Source organism: Argiope bruennichi, chromosome 3 (genome assembly GCF_947563725.1).
Source record: "Argiope bruennichi chromosome 3, qqArgBrue1.1, whole genome shotgun sequence".
NCBI lineage: Eukaryota > Metazoa > Arthropoda > Arachnida > Araneae > Araneidae > Argiope > Argiope bruennichi.
The window spans coordinates 33,646,368-33,661,692 of NC_079153.1; the positions used below are offsets into that span (position 1 = coordinate 33,646,368).

Below are 15,325 nucleotides of genomic sequence, written 5' to 3' on the forward strand. Positions count from 1 at the left end.
TAATAGTAAGTTAATATCATTTAAATGGATCATTTGCGTTGCATCTGTGTCATGAAATGTTTGATTTGAATGATATTTTGTTTCTGATATATAATTTATAAAATTTCTGCTAACGTTAGATAATCCATGTACAATCATAAGAGAAAATAAAGTAGATGTTAGATAATTAAAAATTTGCCAGCTTGTTTAACCAAAAAAAGTTTCTTCCCCTTCTCCCCAGAGCAAAGATTTTAGAATCAACAGAGCCAAATCTTATTTAAAAAGAATAATTTTATTTTGCATAAATTAGTTATTCTTGCAAGTAAATATATATAAATACATCAACAAAATAATAGGGCAAATGGATTTTTCATAAACATAATTTCTATTCATTTCTTTTAATTATTGTTTTTTTAAAGATAAATTTGATGTATATTTCTTGTTTTATTTTTTTAAATCTTCGAACAGAATCGATTCTGTAATCAATGTCTGTGGATTAATAAATTGATTGTTGCGCTTGCTTTGTTGAAATATCTGTTTAAGCCATTCATTGCAGTATTTCCATATAAATAAAGTCAAGCTAGTCCAGTTTTAATTCTGGAAAATTTTCTAGGATTCATATTATCAGAATACAAAGGCCACATATTGTTGAAAATACTGATGGGGAGGATCATTTCTGCCAATTTCATTTTGATATCCAATAGTTATTAATACCTATATGTCTTTATGCACATGAAATTTATAAATTTCTAAATAAAAAAACAGTAATTCAAACTTGATGAAAAGAACAATTTTAAAATTTATAATAATATTAGACTGATTAAAGAATACTATACATTTTTTTTTATTTCAGTTGTAGAAGAAGTATTAGGCCATCTTTATGCCAAACCACCATCTGCAGAATCAAAGAATGACTCACAAACCTCAGGTATTACTGCAAGCATCACAGTACCGTCATCTTCGCATGAAGCTCTATGTTGTTTTGCGTTGTGATGAATAGAAGATCTGTGTCTTGATTTTTAAAAAAAATATTTATTTGTATTTTTATTGTTTTATGGTGGAGGGTGTTTTTTATTTTGTTCTTAAATATATTTTGCATATTTTATTTTTGCATTCTAGGTTTTTTTCCCCCCTTCTATCCTTCAAGATTATTTTTTTCTGTTTCATGTTGGTTAAAAAAAAATGTTATTTTTATGTTTTTTGAGTTCATTGCTTTTTAATTGAAGTGCTATCAATTTGTATGTATTAAAACATTTTTGTTTTGTTTTGATCATGTTATACTTTTCGTCATGTATTTTGAAAAATTGGTTGTGGAGGTGCATATGGAAGTGGAAAAGTCCTTTATTTTATTTTGTTCCTCAGTTTTTAAGAATATTTTGTTATGTTAGTATTATTATTTGCATTTTTTTTCTTTACTGTTATTCCACTAATTTTATTTAACACAATATGTTTATTACATCCAAGTTATTTTCATGCAGCCTGTGTTCCCCTCCCTCTCCCCCTTTTTTTATTTTGAGAACTAATGCATATTTTTTTTAAAAAAAAATTTATTTGAGAAAGAATTAAAATATTAATTATTTGATTTTTTATATACATTTTAATGCTATATGAGTTTTTTTTATATAGGTATTCCAAGTCCTCAGACACTTTGTAAAACAAGTATATTACCTAATATAGTTGGAGTTTCTCCTAAAAAACTTACAAAAACAAAATCATCAGATAAAGAATCCAATCATGCAAAAAGGTATACTAGTCTTGATATTTGTATTTACTTCTAATATTTTAAACTGTAAATTTTTTTTTGTATTTTTTCATATCAAAATTGCATAGTAAGATTGTTGACAAAGTAATTGTGTTTTATTTAAATCTTGCAGTGAAAAATGCAAATCATCAAATAATTTGTCCTCGCCAGTATCAGGGATTTCCACTGTCTCAGGGAATCAGTCAACAAAATCTTCCTCAAAGAAATCTTCAGAACCTGTGACTGAACAAATTGCTAGGTTGTTATCTACTACGGAGAAACCTAAACGGAAAAACAAACCAAAGGCCTGTAAACCTGATTCAGCCAAAAATGGAAAAAGCACTAAAACAGAGAAGAAACAGACAAAGCAACCGAAAGAGGTTTGACAATTTTATTTCTAGAATTTTAGCTGATTAAAAGTATTTGTAAATTATGAAAATATATTTCTGAATGCTCAGTTTATCTTTAATGAGCATTATTGAATACTTTAAATATAATAATAAGTATTATTATTTTCTTAAATTACATTTTTTTAAAAATACTTTTATTGTATTTAAACTTTCCTATTTCTTTGTTGTATTTTTAAAATCTCTGTAGCTTTAATTATTAATTAAATTATTTAAAAATTTTGAACTGTTATTGATAGAATTTACTAAAATATATTTGTATTTTTTTAAAAAATTCATTCATCTTTTAATTATATATTATTATAATGATAAATTAAAAAAGATAATTCCTTCTGAGCCAAATTAGTGTGTACTGAATAATGCAATAATATGAGTTTGTCGTTCTTGTTATGTTTTATTTTATGAGCAATTGTTTGAATTTATTTAATATGTATAAACAATTTCTGGATATTTTTTATTAATATTAATTAAGTAATGAATGGCTTTGAAATTTGTTATCAATATGAATAAAATTATGGGTCAATTTAATTAATGAATTTATGATTCATAATAAAGGATAACTGATTTAACATATTTCTTTCTTCAAGATTGAAATGGAAGAGAATATGCTGTATCTTAATGCTATTTTATAGGATTTTTTAAAGCCCCTTGGTCGGCCAACACTGGGGTTATAAAATTTCTTATAATTTTAATTAACTTGATCTTCAGTTGTAGTTGTAAAGTTGATGTATCACTGTTAAAATTATAATGGCACTTTCAAATTTATTATGCTACTATATTTGCAGTGCCATTTTTTCTTCAGCATTAATCAAAATGTTCGCAGGCTAAGAACCCACAAGTTGAAGAATTATGACAATCCAGTGAACATCAGTTGTTTCACTTGTATTTAATTTTTATTTTGAAAATGAGCAGTTATAATAAATAAGTTTATAATGCAAAGATCTTTGACTTCAGATACAGTTTATGTTCCATCAAGCCGAGAGTGTAGATATCAGCTTTACGGATCTATTTGTTGCGGATGTTGCTATTTGTTGCGGATCTATTTGTTGCTATTTTTGTGTTGATATACATTCTCCAAAATTGGTTTGCCAAGAATTAAATGCTGAAAAAGAGCAGAAATAAGGACTACCTTCATTCAAGCCATGATGAAGACAATGGATTATCCATTTAAAAAAAAAAATTGTGACAGTCTGCACCTGTTATTGAAAAGATCAGAACATAGAAGAAAGAAAATTCTACAATGGATTTATGGCCAATACTCTCAAAACTGGAATGATATTAGTTCCCCTTGCTTTCTTATGTTTTTTATTCAAAATAAATCTAGGAAGATAATTAGAGAATATTCCTTTTTACAGTACCCAATAATAATTTATTTATAAATGCATATATTTAAAAATTGCCCTTTCATGTGCGTCCTGATTTTCTGAATTTTGTTGCTTTCAGTATATATGAAGGCTGCTGACATTCTTTTTTCTTTTGAAACCTTAATTTAAATTAAAAGTGATGCCATTTGAATTGCCTATTCATCATATTTAATAAATGAGATTTTTCCCATTCAGATTTTTCTTTAGCAACCCTGAATCCTGTTTAGTTATTATGCTGCAATTTAAATAATTAAAATGCCATAAAATTCTTATTTTCAGCTATTATGTTTTGCTTAATTTTATATAATTTATAATTTATTTTTTATTATTTGCCACCCTATAACTAAAGAAAAATGAATTTCAGAAAAAAGGCAAAAAATCCAGCTCTGAGAGCGATGGTCACGTGGAATCTAGTAGTAGCACCACAAGCCCTGAGAGTGCTGGGGCTGTAAGTTCCAGTTCTAGTGACTCTAGTGATGATGAAGAACGCGAAAAACAACAGAAGCAGCTTGCTAGGCTGAAGAGACAACAACAAGAACTTCGACGGAAAGTTCAAGAATTAAAACAAGCTTCTCATGAAAGTGTGCATCAGAAGTCTGAAGCACATGTATGTAACTTTGATTTTAAACAGCATTTATTTTTTTTAAAAAATAGGATTTTGCAACATAAAAACACATTTTTTTCAGTAATATTTAAGCGAGAAAAAAAAGTAGGCATAGTGTACAAGTTCCTTTGAATATTTGTTGTAGAGTATAGATTAGATATTAAATGATTTCTTTAAGTATACTGTTGACATTTCATCTCCTGTTTTCAAGCTGGAAAGATATTTTCAATATTGCCAAGCAGTGCAGTTATACTCAGGAACAAAGTTTTTTGTAATTGAAAGCCTTTTGCAAGAATGGTTAATTGAGAATAAATTGTGATTTCTTGTCAATAAAGAGAGGCAAAGAAAAGTGGAAAGTTCATATATAATTTCCACATGGTGAAACTACAAATCGTCGACTATTCATAAATTTTCCACAGTTTGCTGATATCAAAGATACGGGGGAAAATGCAAGAACAGTGTCCATAGCTGTTGCAAGATGATTCTAAAAGTAGAGCATCATTTATCATACTTTCACATTTTTTGTAAAACTTAATGTATGGGGTATAGAGAGAATTAACATACAAAAATTCTCAAGTTTATTGCATGCCATCCCACTTATGCATGAAGTAGTCACAGAATTATGAAATTAGATCCTGGAATGTGATCTTTGACTTAACTCACGACAGTTGTTCTACCTTACATTGTAAAGGACATAAAATATCCTGGATTTAAGAAAAGACAAAGCCTGTCTTATGAATAGAAGCTTTTTATACATCACATCAATAACTGACTGCAAATGCACTGCTTGTTGAAAAGGCTTGTTTCTTTTTAATCTGTATTTGGGCAGAAGGAAAGTTATAAAGGAAGTGTTTAATTTTAAGTGATGATACATTCTTGGTACCATTCCATGGCATAATCCTTTCAAGTTATATTCTTGAATTTTTATGGATTGACTCTCTTGGATATTTATTTCATTATTTCATACAACCCTGCAATATTTAGTTTTAAAAAAGTGCAAAATTTCTGTCTAATTTTTTTAATTTCTGAATTTGTTTGATTTATATCCACCAGAGTTTTCTTTTTTATATTTAAATTTATTCCACATCATCATCATAGACTTATCACATGAAATGATGGATTTGCCATTCATATTACTGTACCAGAAATCTGGCTGTAACAGGGCATTTTATTGAATGTTTGCAAAGTTTGTTGGATAAATATTGCTTTGTTTTTCATTAAATGGGATGTCATAATTAAAATCTTAGTTTAAAAATGAAATATATATATGTTTAAATATCTGTGAATGTTAGTAATTTAACACTTTAGAGTTTATTTAATTTTAAACTTATTTTTAATATAAGTAATATAGTTATGGTCGACCAAGGGATTCTTAATCTTCTTTAGTAATATATCTATAAAAAGTCTTAAAACTTAATTAAAATCCAATTTTTAAAAATATACATTAGAGCTTCAGGATTAAAAAAAAAACTTATAATTCAATTAATAATGGATTAGATATAATTACTGTTGATTTTTAGTAGCATGTAGATCTGTTTATGTGTACAAACTTTTAAAGAATATGTATTTGTACTTTTTATCACTTAATTTTTTTAGTGAAATATTTTGGAATCCCTACTTTTTTTATTTGAAGACTCTAGTTTCTATTATTTGAACTTTACTTTATATTCTATTTATCAAGCCATTATTATTATTATTAGCCATACTTTATATTCTATTTATCAAGTAACTATTTATTTAGTTAGTAAAGATTTAGAGGTTTTTGTTTTTATTTTTTTTATCATTGCTTTAATGCATATATTATATTGAAATAATAGTGTTAAAATAGGGGAAACATATAAAAGCAATCTAATTGATAGCATTTAAGTTAATATGAATTCATTATTTGCTCTATATATAATATATATTTATTTTTAAATTGATTTTTATTTTTCTCTACTTCAGACAAAGAAAAGTCCTACAAATTCCAAGAATTCACTGCCTTCAAGTGGGGGTCTTAACCACACTTTGAAACCAGTTCCTAGTCCTGCTCATTCTTCCCCTTTGATGCCAGTACCATCTAAAACTATGTCTCCTGAGGCAAAATCAAGTATATGTGATCTTACCGTAGATGAAGAGCAAAATCTCTCATTTCCGCTGGACTTGTGTATGAAAAAACAAGAACCTACATTCGAAGTTACAACCTCTATGACTTCTTCATATATACCAACTCCAACCACAGCCATGGCAAAAAAGAAAACATTTCAGATGGCGGGTAGCAATGTTTCTGGTGCTAATAATAATAGTAGTAACAAATTATCTGCTGTCCCAAAGAAACGTGGTCGCAAGCCTAAAGCAGTTCCAATGCCTGGAAATCCTCCAGCAGCACACTCAGAAAAGGTGCGCCAGATAAAAAGAGTTAGTCTAAGTATTCATTTAAATCTTAGTATTTTATTTTTTTCTAAAGTAGTAAAGTCTGTGTTTCTATCCCAAGGAAATTTGAAATAAACGAATTTCTCTCTCTCTTTTTTTTTAATGAGGAACAACTTTGGATTGCATATAAATTTAGGATTGGTGTAATATATAATCTGAATTATTTGGATTTCTAATCTTAATGCTCTGACAAATTTAAAGTTTTAAACAAACTTTGTTTTTTGTTACTTTAATTTCCTAATTGTCCAAATTTTTTGATCCAGTAAAGAGGTTTCAGGTCTGAAAAATTAGTTTTCAAAGGGCATAAAAAGAACATTTTATGGATTATCAATTTTCGTATATCAATTATTATTTTAATAATATTTAATATTAAAATACTCTGTATATTGAATAATACAAATTAGAAAAATGTATACAAATATAATAAATTTCACAAATTATGAAAATTGTATTTTTAGTCATTGTCAAGCAAATATATGCGTGTCTTTTAATATTCTACAAAGCAGACTATTGGATTTAGATTTACAAAATTCAGTATATATTTATTCTTAGGGAAAAAAAAAAAAAAAGAATTTGCTCATTAGAGCTGTTTTTGAAATTTTAATTAGAAAGTTATCTACAGGTTAAACATTTTTTTTTGATAGAAAAATTGTTACACAAAAATCAAATTTGTCTTATTGCTAATTTAAAACTTTAAAAAATAATTTGGATTATTTGCAACAATACTTTTTTTGTAATAGAAATAATATTTCTTTTTTTCTGTAAAACTTTAAAACTGTATCTTTTTTCTTTTTCTTTTTCTTTTTTTTTTTTTTTTTTTTTGTTAAAAAAAGTAATTATGTCACAGGTACTCTCTTTATCAAGAAATTCTCTTCACATTTCATTTATGAATAGATAACTAGTATTTTACCTAAATCAATAATTCCATAAGATGTGAAACATTGAATGCATTTTCATCCAGTTTATGTATCAAAAATTTTTTTAAAAAATTCTTATATACTTTTTATACCCCCTCCCTTCTTTTTGTACATTTCAATACCCCTTTTTTTGTAGCAATTAGTGCTCCTATTGTATTGAAAATCAAATAAGTTGCAGAAATGAATTAATATATGATGTGTGAACCAGCTATTGTTGAAAGCAATTAGTATGTTTTATAAAAGGGCAGAAGGGAATTGCTTTTTTTTTTTTTCATGTTGTAAGATTTAAGAAGAAATTATGTGAAAATTGTTGGTTAAAAATTTTGAACACTGGTAAAAATTCCCTTTCCTCCCACTTCATTATGAAGTAATGTTCTTGAGGAGGGAGGGGCATTAAGATACAAAAATAATAATAAAAAAATCTTTAAAATGTATCTTCTCTTTCTCTTATTTATCTTATTCAAAAATAATACTTAAGGTTTAGAAACCTTAAATATATTTTTTTCAAGAGTTACTATTGCATCTTAAAAATTAAGGATAGTGATAATTTTTTTTGTATGTTTTAATATTTTTCTGACATGATAAATAAATGTTGGATTTTTTTTTAAAGATATAATTTTTAAACCCATGTTTCTTTTCTAGAACTCCATAAAAGACATCTCAAGTTTATTAATGCCTCCAAAAATGGACTTATTGCCAGGTCATGCTACAAATACTTCATTACTTAAATCATCTAATCCTGGTTCTTGTCCAAAAGTGCATGCCCCCAACACTCTGGGAGCTCCAAATGACATTTTACCACATTCTAGGAAAAATTTCACTCTGGACTGTTTGTTGAGTGAAACAAATGGTAACTTACACTTCCCAGAAAATGAACCCACTATGTTTCCTACTTCATCTGTTGGTGTTAATAAAATTTTCAAACATAAAGAACGTCAAAGAAATAATAGTAATAAAGTTAAAAAGTTTGAAGAAAAAATCAAGGAACCTGAATCTCCATTACGTCCAGAAACTTCATCCCCATCAGGTTGGTGTCTTTTTTGTTTTTGTTTTTAATTATATATTTCTGTATTTCAATTCAATATTGGCCTTCAATGTTCTTAACCATGATGCTTATTTTATTAATACAAGAAACAAGCTTCAAATCTAATATATATTCCTTTTCTGCTTTTCATATGTGTATTTGATTTTGCTGTTAATTTATTTTTGTTTAAAAAATAAGAATGAAAATATTGTTATTTTAGAACTTATTTATGTTCAGAACTCATTAAAAAAAAATTCTGCTGCATGCATGTTCTCGTTTTCTATTTCAAAATATTCGGAGTGACATTTAGCTAATGGCTCTTCCTTTTGTTTATTTTTGCATTTATTGCATGATGAATTTTTATTTAATTTCGTAAATGTATTGTTAAGCTGATTTTTTTTTTTTTCCGTGTAAGAGTCCTTAATGCCCACATAAGTTGTGTGCTTTTTTTATATAGAATAGTTTGTTTCTTAAACTTTGAATTTAATTTTTGGCACAAATATTAGTGTATGAAAATTTCTAGTTAGACAATAAATGCAAATTTATTAATAATGATTCTTCAACCTACAACTTTTTTTTTCATCATTTGTGAAGGTTGATATCAATTTTAATACATGATGAGACATCATTATCATGTTTTCATTATTATTTTTACTGTTTATTGAAACAGTTTATATAAATATCTAAAATATTAGGAAGTGGTTATTTGCAGATATTGCAAATTCAAATGTTATTTGCAGGTTGAGCAGGTTGTTGTAGAAATTTCAATATATTTGTTCAGAACTTACAGTTATTTATGGGGGAAAAATTGATTTAGATTAAATTTACTTTATATAATTTTTTTGGCTCTTTGTTAGTGACTTACAATGTCTTTTAGTTTTTATACAGTCTGATTTTATTCTTAGTTTCTGATTGATTCAACTTATTTTCCTATAAACAGTATATTTATTAAACCTTTCACTGGTAAATTAATGCCCATAACAAGCTATTCATAAAGTGAAATTTCTCATTCTAATGTGCTGCATGAATCTGAAAGACATTATGTGGAATTTTACAAAACTCTTTGCAACAGTCAAAAACCCAAATTCAACAGTTTAAATCTGATATTTGATTTTTTTTATGTGTGTTGTTTGTGTTTTTTTTAAAATTAATTTTCTATTTTTATCCAATTATATTTCTGTCCAAAAGTTGTTGTATCTGGAAAAATATTTTAAAACATTTTGTTCTTCAGACTCTGATCCAGATGATGATAACTCAGATAGTGATGATACAGAGCATTCACATCCCGAAAGTATAACAGATAGTACTTCAACCTCAGGCCATAAGCGAAAGCATTCCTTTGATGAAGATAGCGAAGGTAAGAGAAAAATATTTACTAAAAATATTATCTAATTTGCATTTTCAAGGAACAACAGTTCATTTATATCAGCATGGCTCTTACAGCATTATATGTACAAAATTCTACTCATTATGTTTTTAGCTGAAAGTTTTGATGTAATATTTAGTAGTAATAGAAATTTTTATTTCAGAAATATTCATTTTTATCAAACAATATTAACAAATATTTTAAGTTTTTAATATATCTGGTAACTAAGTATAGCATAAATTCTTAAATAACATATTTCTTATTTTAATCTTTTAACAAATCAATGCAGGTAAGTTTTCTACAACTGAAATTTAAGTTTCTTTTATCAGATGCTGAATTTTTTTCTGCCCCCCCCCCAAGAATCAGTATATGTAATGGGATCATCGATTTCGTAACTGTCTGTAACACTGGACAGCATTAAAAATATTTCCATGCTTTTGATTTATGCTATTGTAGGATGTGCAAATCTAAACACATTTTTGCCATCTAACAACTGGGATATTTTTATAATGTATAAATTGGTTAATTCATTTTTGTGTGAATAATTTGTGTGTGTGTTTTGCATGAATAAAAATTAGTCATGGGATTGTAAATTTCACCTTTTCTGGTAGTCTGTTATCTCGGGCACTTCTTATAGTTCTTTTAAATAAGTATTTTGTTTTTGATGCTTTTTTTATAAAAGAATAAAAATCATCCACGCAATTCTGCACATAAGTATTTTGTTCATACAGTGTGTACAAGTTAAGGTCATATGTTTTCATTGAGACATCATTTATACAAATTGTAAAAGAATTGACAAAATATTAATGAAAAAGGTTAATTTTATTTAAAAAATACCTAACATTAGTTTCATAATTGTTTCAAATTTATATATGTAAAATTCATATAATTTTATTTTTATATATTTCCTGTTTGTCAAAATAACTAAATTCTTTTATTGTCAAAACAAATGAGAATGATTTATTTTAATATTTGCATCATCTGATTGCTCAAATGATGATCTGATAGGTTAGATTTAGCGATTCATGGACTTAATTAACATTTCTGTATAGATCAATTAAGTAATAACATATATTATAGTGAGAGACGTATTTATATAAAATGGTTCGTAGGACAAATGCCAAAAATGCACTCATCCCATTTTTTGTACTATAATCTTTAAATCCCCCCCCCAAAAAAAAGATGTTATGTTTGGGTTAGGAGTTGAAATTGAGCCTAAATAATTATATATAATGCATTTTTGAATTAAGATAACTTAGCTATCTAATTAATGATCCTAATTATACAAACAGATTAATTAATTAATTTTAAAATAAGTACATACATTATACAAGTTATAAAGACATTTGTTTGTGGAATAGTGGGAAACATCAAAGAAGGGGGGGGGAAGAAAATGATTTACAGCATAAATGAAATATGGTTTTAGATCAACTAACACAAAGCACCGATGTACTTATCAGAATTTCTGTATAAAATATAAAGAAAATGAATCATTCAAGAAAAATAAAGTTGGTTCATTAAAAATTGTAAATGTTGTATAATTTGAAATGATATTTTTAGAAGACTACAACAAAATTTGCACAAAAGATGGGGAACAAATGCTATACTTATTTATTGTTTGCGATACATTTTAGAAACAAATCTAATACTGAAATTTTTTTTCTTAAATTTTAATGATTTAAGGAAATAGGTAAGAAAGTAAACAACAAAATGTAATTCTTTTTTAGTTTCACAGTTTTACTTATTGGGTAACCATATCAAAAGTTATTTAATTATAACTAAATGTTTTGATAACTAAAGATATTTTATCTGAAGTTAGTTCAATTCTAATTTCTCCTAAAGTTCAAAAATCTTTAATAGCCATGGTAGCAACCCAAAGATGATTTCTAAATCTGAAAAAAATCACAGCTAATTATATATATATAATATAAAGTGGATAAAAAAAATGACAAGAAGACACATTGAAAATTCACAAGGAATTTTTCTCATATAAGTACTACTCTAATGCATATGTTCATAAGATCAATTAATAAGTTTTCATATTTATTACGTTATTTTTAGAAGTAGTATATTTGTACATATTTATTGTTTATTTTTAGCTTTCAATTTACAAATATATGTTTTTTTACTCCTTGATTAGATTACCGAAATAAAAAGAAGCGTGTTGTTCCTGATGAAAGAGAAGTTCAAATTCCTTTGGAACATGGGTATATATGTTAAGATTTTTCCTTAATTTCCTTAAGAAATTTTTTTAAGTTCTTAAGAAAAAGTCAAAATCTCAATATTTTATTGAATGGTCACAGTAATACTTTTCAGAATATTCGATTGATTAATTGATACATTATTCATGCATTTGTTCTGTGAATGAATATTTTAAAATTATTTTGTGTGTTAATTTTATATGTTATTAGAATTAATTTTAATATATTGTTCAGTTTGTTTAAATTCCAGTGAGTGCACATATGTCAGAGATACACTGGAGAAAAAAATTTTCCACTGAGGTTTTAAAAACATGACTCATGCTATTCTTGGACCTGTTTTCGATGAATTGTTAGTCAACATTTGGAATTTGATGCATTAATAAAATTCTACAAATCTGTTATTTGCATTTTTGAGATATACTTGACCATTGATGCAAGTTTTGCTTCTCTTCTTTTTTTTGTGGCTTTTAAAAAATCTATTATTTTAAAAATAATGTAGCTACAATCAATAACTCATTGAGTAAATAATAAAGAAAATCTCCTTAGCAGGAAATATTTATTAAAGCTGACAAACACTTATATGAAAAAATACATAGACCAAATAGTATCTTACTTTTTTACTTAGTCATCTAGAACTATAAGTGTTAAAGAGAAAAGAAGAAGAAGTTTTGAAGAAATTAAATATTATCTAGTAAAAAAACCAACTTTATCAGGTTTGTAATTACAATCTAATTTTAATAATAAGCCTTTTAACAATTTATAATAGCATATATAATAAAGAAAATCATTTTAATATAAAGGGTGGAGCTGCTAAAAGATCAAATAATTTTTCTATTTTTCTTTTTACAATTTTAAAATACTGTGTTCTTTATTGGCAGATGGCGTCGGGAGACTCGAATCAGGTGCTTCAGCAGATCAGGGGTCAGAGGAGAAGTGGCTTATTATACTCCTTGTGGTAAAAAGCTTCGAAGTTATCCTGAGGTTGTAAGGGTAAGCTGAGCTGCTCCAGAAAACTTTTGACTTCTTATGTAATGACTAAGCACATTATACAATGTCTTTTCTTTCCTATTTAGTATCTTGTAAAAAATGGAATTACAGATATTTCAAGAGACAACTTCACTTTTAGTACGAAAGTTAATGTTGGAGAATTTCTGGAGTGCATTTCATCTGGTGCAGGACAGGTAATGAATTGATTTTGTATAATGTGATTTATTAAATGTATTATTTTAAACATTCTTCAACTTTAATATGGAAATTTATATTTTGTTGTTAGTTTTTCTCTTTCCAAATGAAATCTAATTGTGTATATTGGTAAAATATAAAATAAATAATGACATTTAATTTAAGAACTGTGAATTGAATTAAAGTGATTTTTTTATCACTTATTTTAATTAATCAAATGATTATAAAGGGTGATTATATATATATAAAAAAAAAACTGACCCAATATATGAAATTGTAACTATCATACCATTCATAGAAATAGAATAAAATTTTGGTTCGAAGTATTTTGATGTATGCACTGAAGAATCACATCGGGGGGTGGGACTGTCCTGATGTGATATACTGTTCACAGAAACAGAATAAAATTTTGGTTCAAGGTATTTTGAGGTATCATATGAAAGAATCATATGAAAAAGAACAGTTAAGCTCTAACAATTACATTTACAGTAAAAAAATTTAAAAATCTTCAAATAGCAACACCAACCTTTTTTTGTGTGTGTGTGAATTGGAATGTGTTCTCCGCAGAAAAAACAATAAAAGCGTTGGAACGGTACCTGTAGCGCGAAAATCACTAGCTCAAGATAGACTAAGAAGAAAAGAGAAACAATTGGAAAAAAGCATTTTATTGTGTCTCACAAAAGAGCAGTTCGCTTCTATGGCCTATTGGCAGCATATTTTTCGCCAAGAAGGTGCCAAAAATGCGATTTTGTGTTTTGTCACCAGAACACGTTATGGCCATGTTAGGCTTAACTCTGTGATTTACAAAATACATGAAAAAATGCAATAAGCAAGCGGATAGCAAGAAAAGAGTAAACCATAAAATATAAGTTAAATTTAAAGTTAGATTTTATGGTCACCATAAAATAGAACAAGAAGGCCGTTTAGGGCAGCCAGAATCGACCGTTTATTGCCGACCCCAGAATACGCCAGAATCGCCGTATGATGCAGCCCGGCACCGTATACTGGAGTGGAGCTTCCACAAATTTTCTTCTTGACTTACTTCAAACTCAATGGCAATTTTCATGCAGCAGATGGTTCTTAGAACCAGAACATATGCCATGCCAAAAGTAATCTGCTAAACTTCACGTCTCTGTTAGGCACGCCACAGTTGTTTTCTCTTTTCTTCTTAATCTGTATAGCGCTGATGATTTTTGTGCTACAGATACTGCTCCAACGCTAATTATTATATTTTCCTATGGAAAACAATTTTAAAAAAAAATTGATTTTGCTAATTGAACATTTTGGAAATTTTGTCATTTTAACCTTAACTGCTAGAGATTAAATGTTTTTCATATAATTATGGAGTGCATTCCTCAATACACCTTGATCCAATGTTTTATTCCGTTCTAGTGGACGGTATTATTGTTATTGTCTCGTATATTGCGATAGTTTTGTTTCAATCATGTAAGAACATGACATTGTTTTCGTTTGGGTTTTATTGAAGCCTCAAAATGCGTGGGCAGAAAATTGACGATTTAGCGCTTTTGAGGCATCAATTTTTTGCTTTTTAGGGTTATTAAAATTGTTAAAGAAGGCTCATATTTGGCGACTTAACGCCACTCAAAAGTTACAATTAGCGCGAGTGTTCGTTATGTATCCGATTCTCCTGTGTGGCCAATAAAGAGCAAGGTTGTTAGAAACTATCGCCCGATGAAGCATAAAGAAGACGGGGATGAACGCGAAACAATGAGAAGAGGTATCGAAAATTCTTTATGAATATATATATATATATATATATATATATATATATATATATATATATATATATATATATATATATATATATATATATATATAATTTGTCAATTTTTTTGCTGGCAAATAAGATTTTGGTGCTTGAACGATTTTGAAATGGGAAAGGGGGAGGTGGACATCGCTTTTCTAAAAGTTGGCTATTGCGCAATATTATAGTCACGTAATCATTCCAAAGAAGTTTAAACTGGATTTTCGGGGTGGGGGGGGTGGGGTGGATTCTGGTCTTGAGATAAAGTGTTGGAGCACGAACGATTTTGAGATGGATGGGGGGACCAATTATCGGCGCATGCGTAATCTGATAGTCATGTGATTGTTTAAAATCGGTTTTTCA

The 15,325-nt window shown here is 27.5% G+C and overlaps 1 protein-coding gene across 13 annotated transcripts in view; it reads left to right on the plus strand.

Annotated features, from left to right (window-relative positions):
* The window catches only part of LOC129964285 (bromodomain adjacent to zinc finger domain protein 2B-like), a 114,832-nt gene that overhangs the window by 67,768 nt on the left and 31,739 nt on the right, over nucleotides 1-15,325 (plus strand). For 9 of the 13 annotated variants that reach the window (XM_056079041.1, XM_056079040.1, XM_056079048.1 and 6 more), the window contains 10 exons: nucleotides 833-907; nucleotides 1,606-1,723; nucleotides 1,854-2,100; nucleotides 3,856-4,098; nucleotides 6,040-6,492; nucleotides 8,067-8,451; nucleotides 9,680-9,805; nucleotides 11,955-12,021; nucleotides 12,894-13,005; nucleotides 13,089-13,196. In XM_056079041.1, the coding sequence (XP_055935016.1) occupies nucleotides 833-907; nucleotides 1,606-1,723; nucleotides 1,854-2,100; nucleotides 3,856-4,098; nucleotides 6,040-6,492; nucleotides 8,067-8,451; nucleotides 9,680-9,805; nucleotides 11,955-12,021; nucleotides 12,894-13,005; nucleotides 13,089-13,196 (1,934 nt within the window). The remainder of the gene's footprint in view (nucleotides 1-832; nucleotides 908-1,605; nucleotides 1,724-1,853; nucleotides 2,101-3,855; nucleotides 4,099-6,039; nucleotides 6,493-8,066; nucleotides 8,452-9,679; nucleotides 9,806-11,954; nucleotides 12,022-12,893; nucleotides 13,006-13,088; nucleotides 13,197-15,325) is intronic. The other 4 variants (XM_056079054.1, XM_056079052.1, XM_056079047.1 and 1 more) reach the window with 3 other exon arrangements.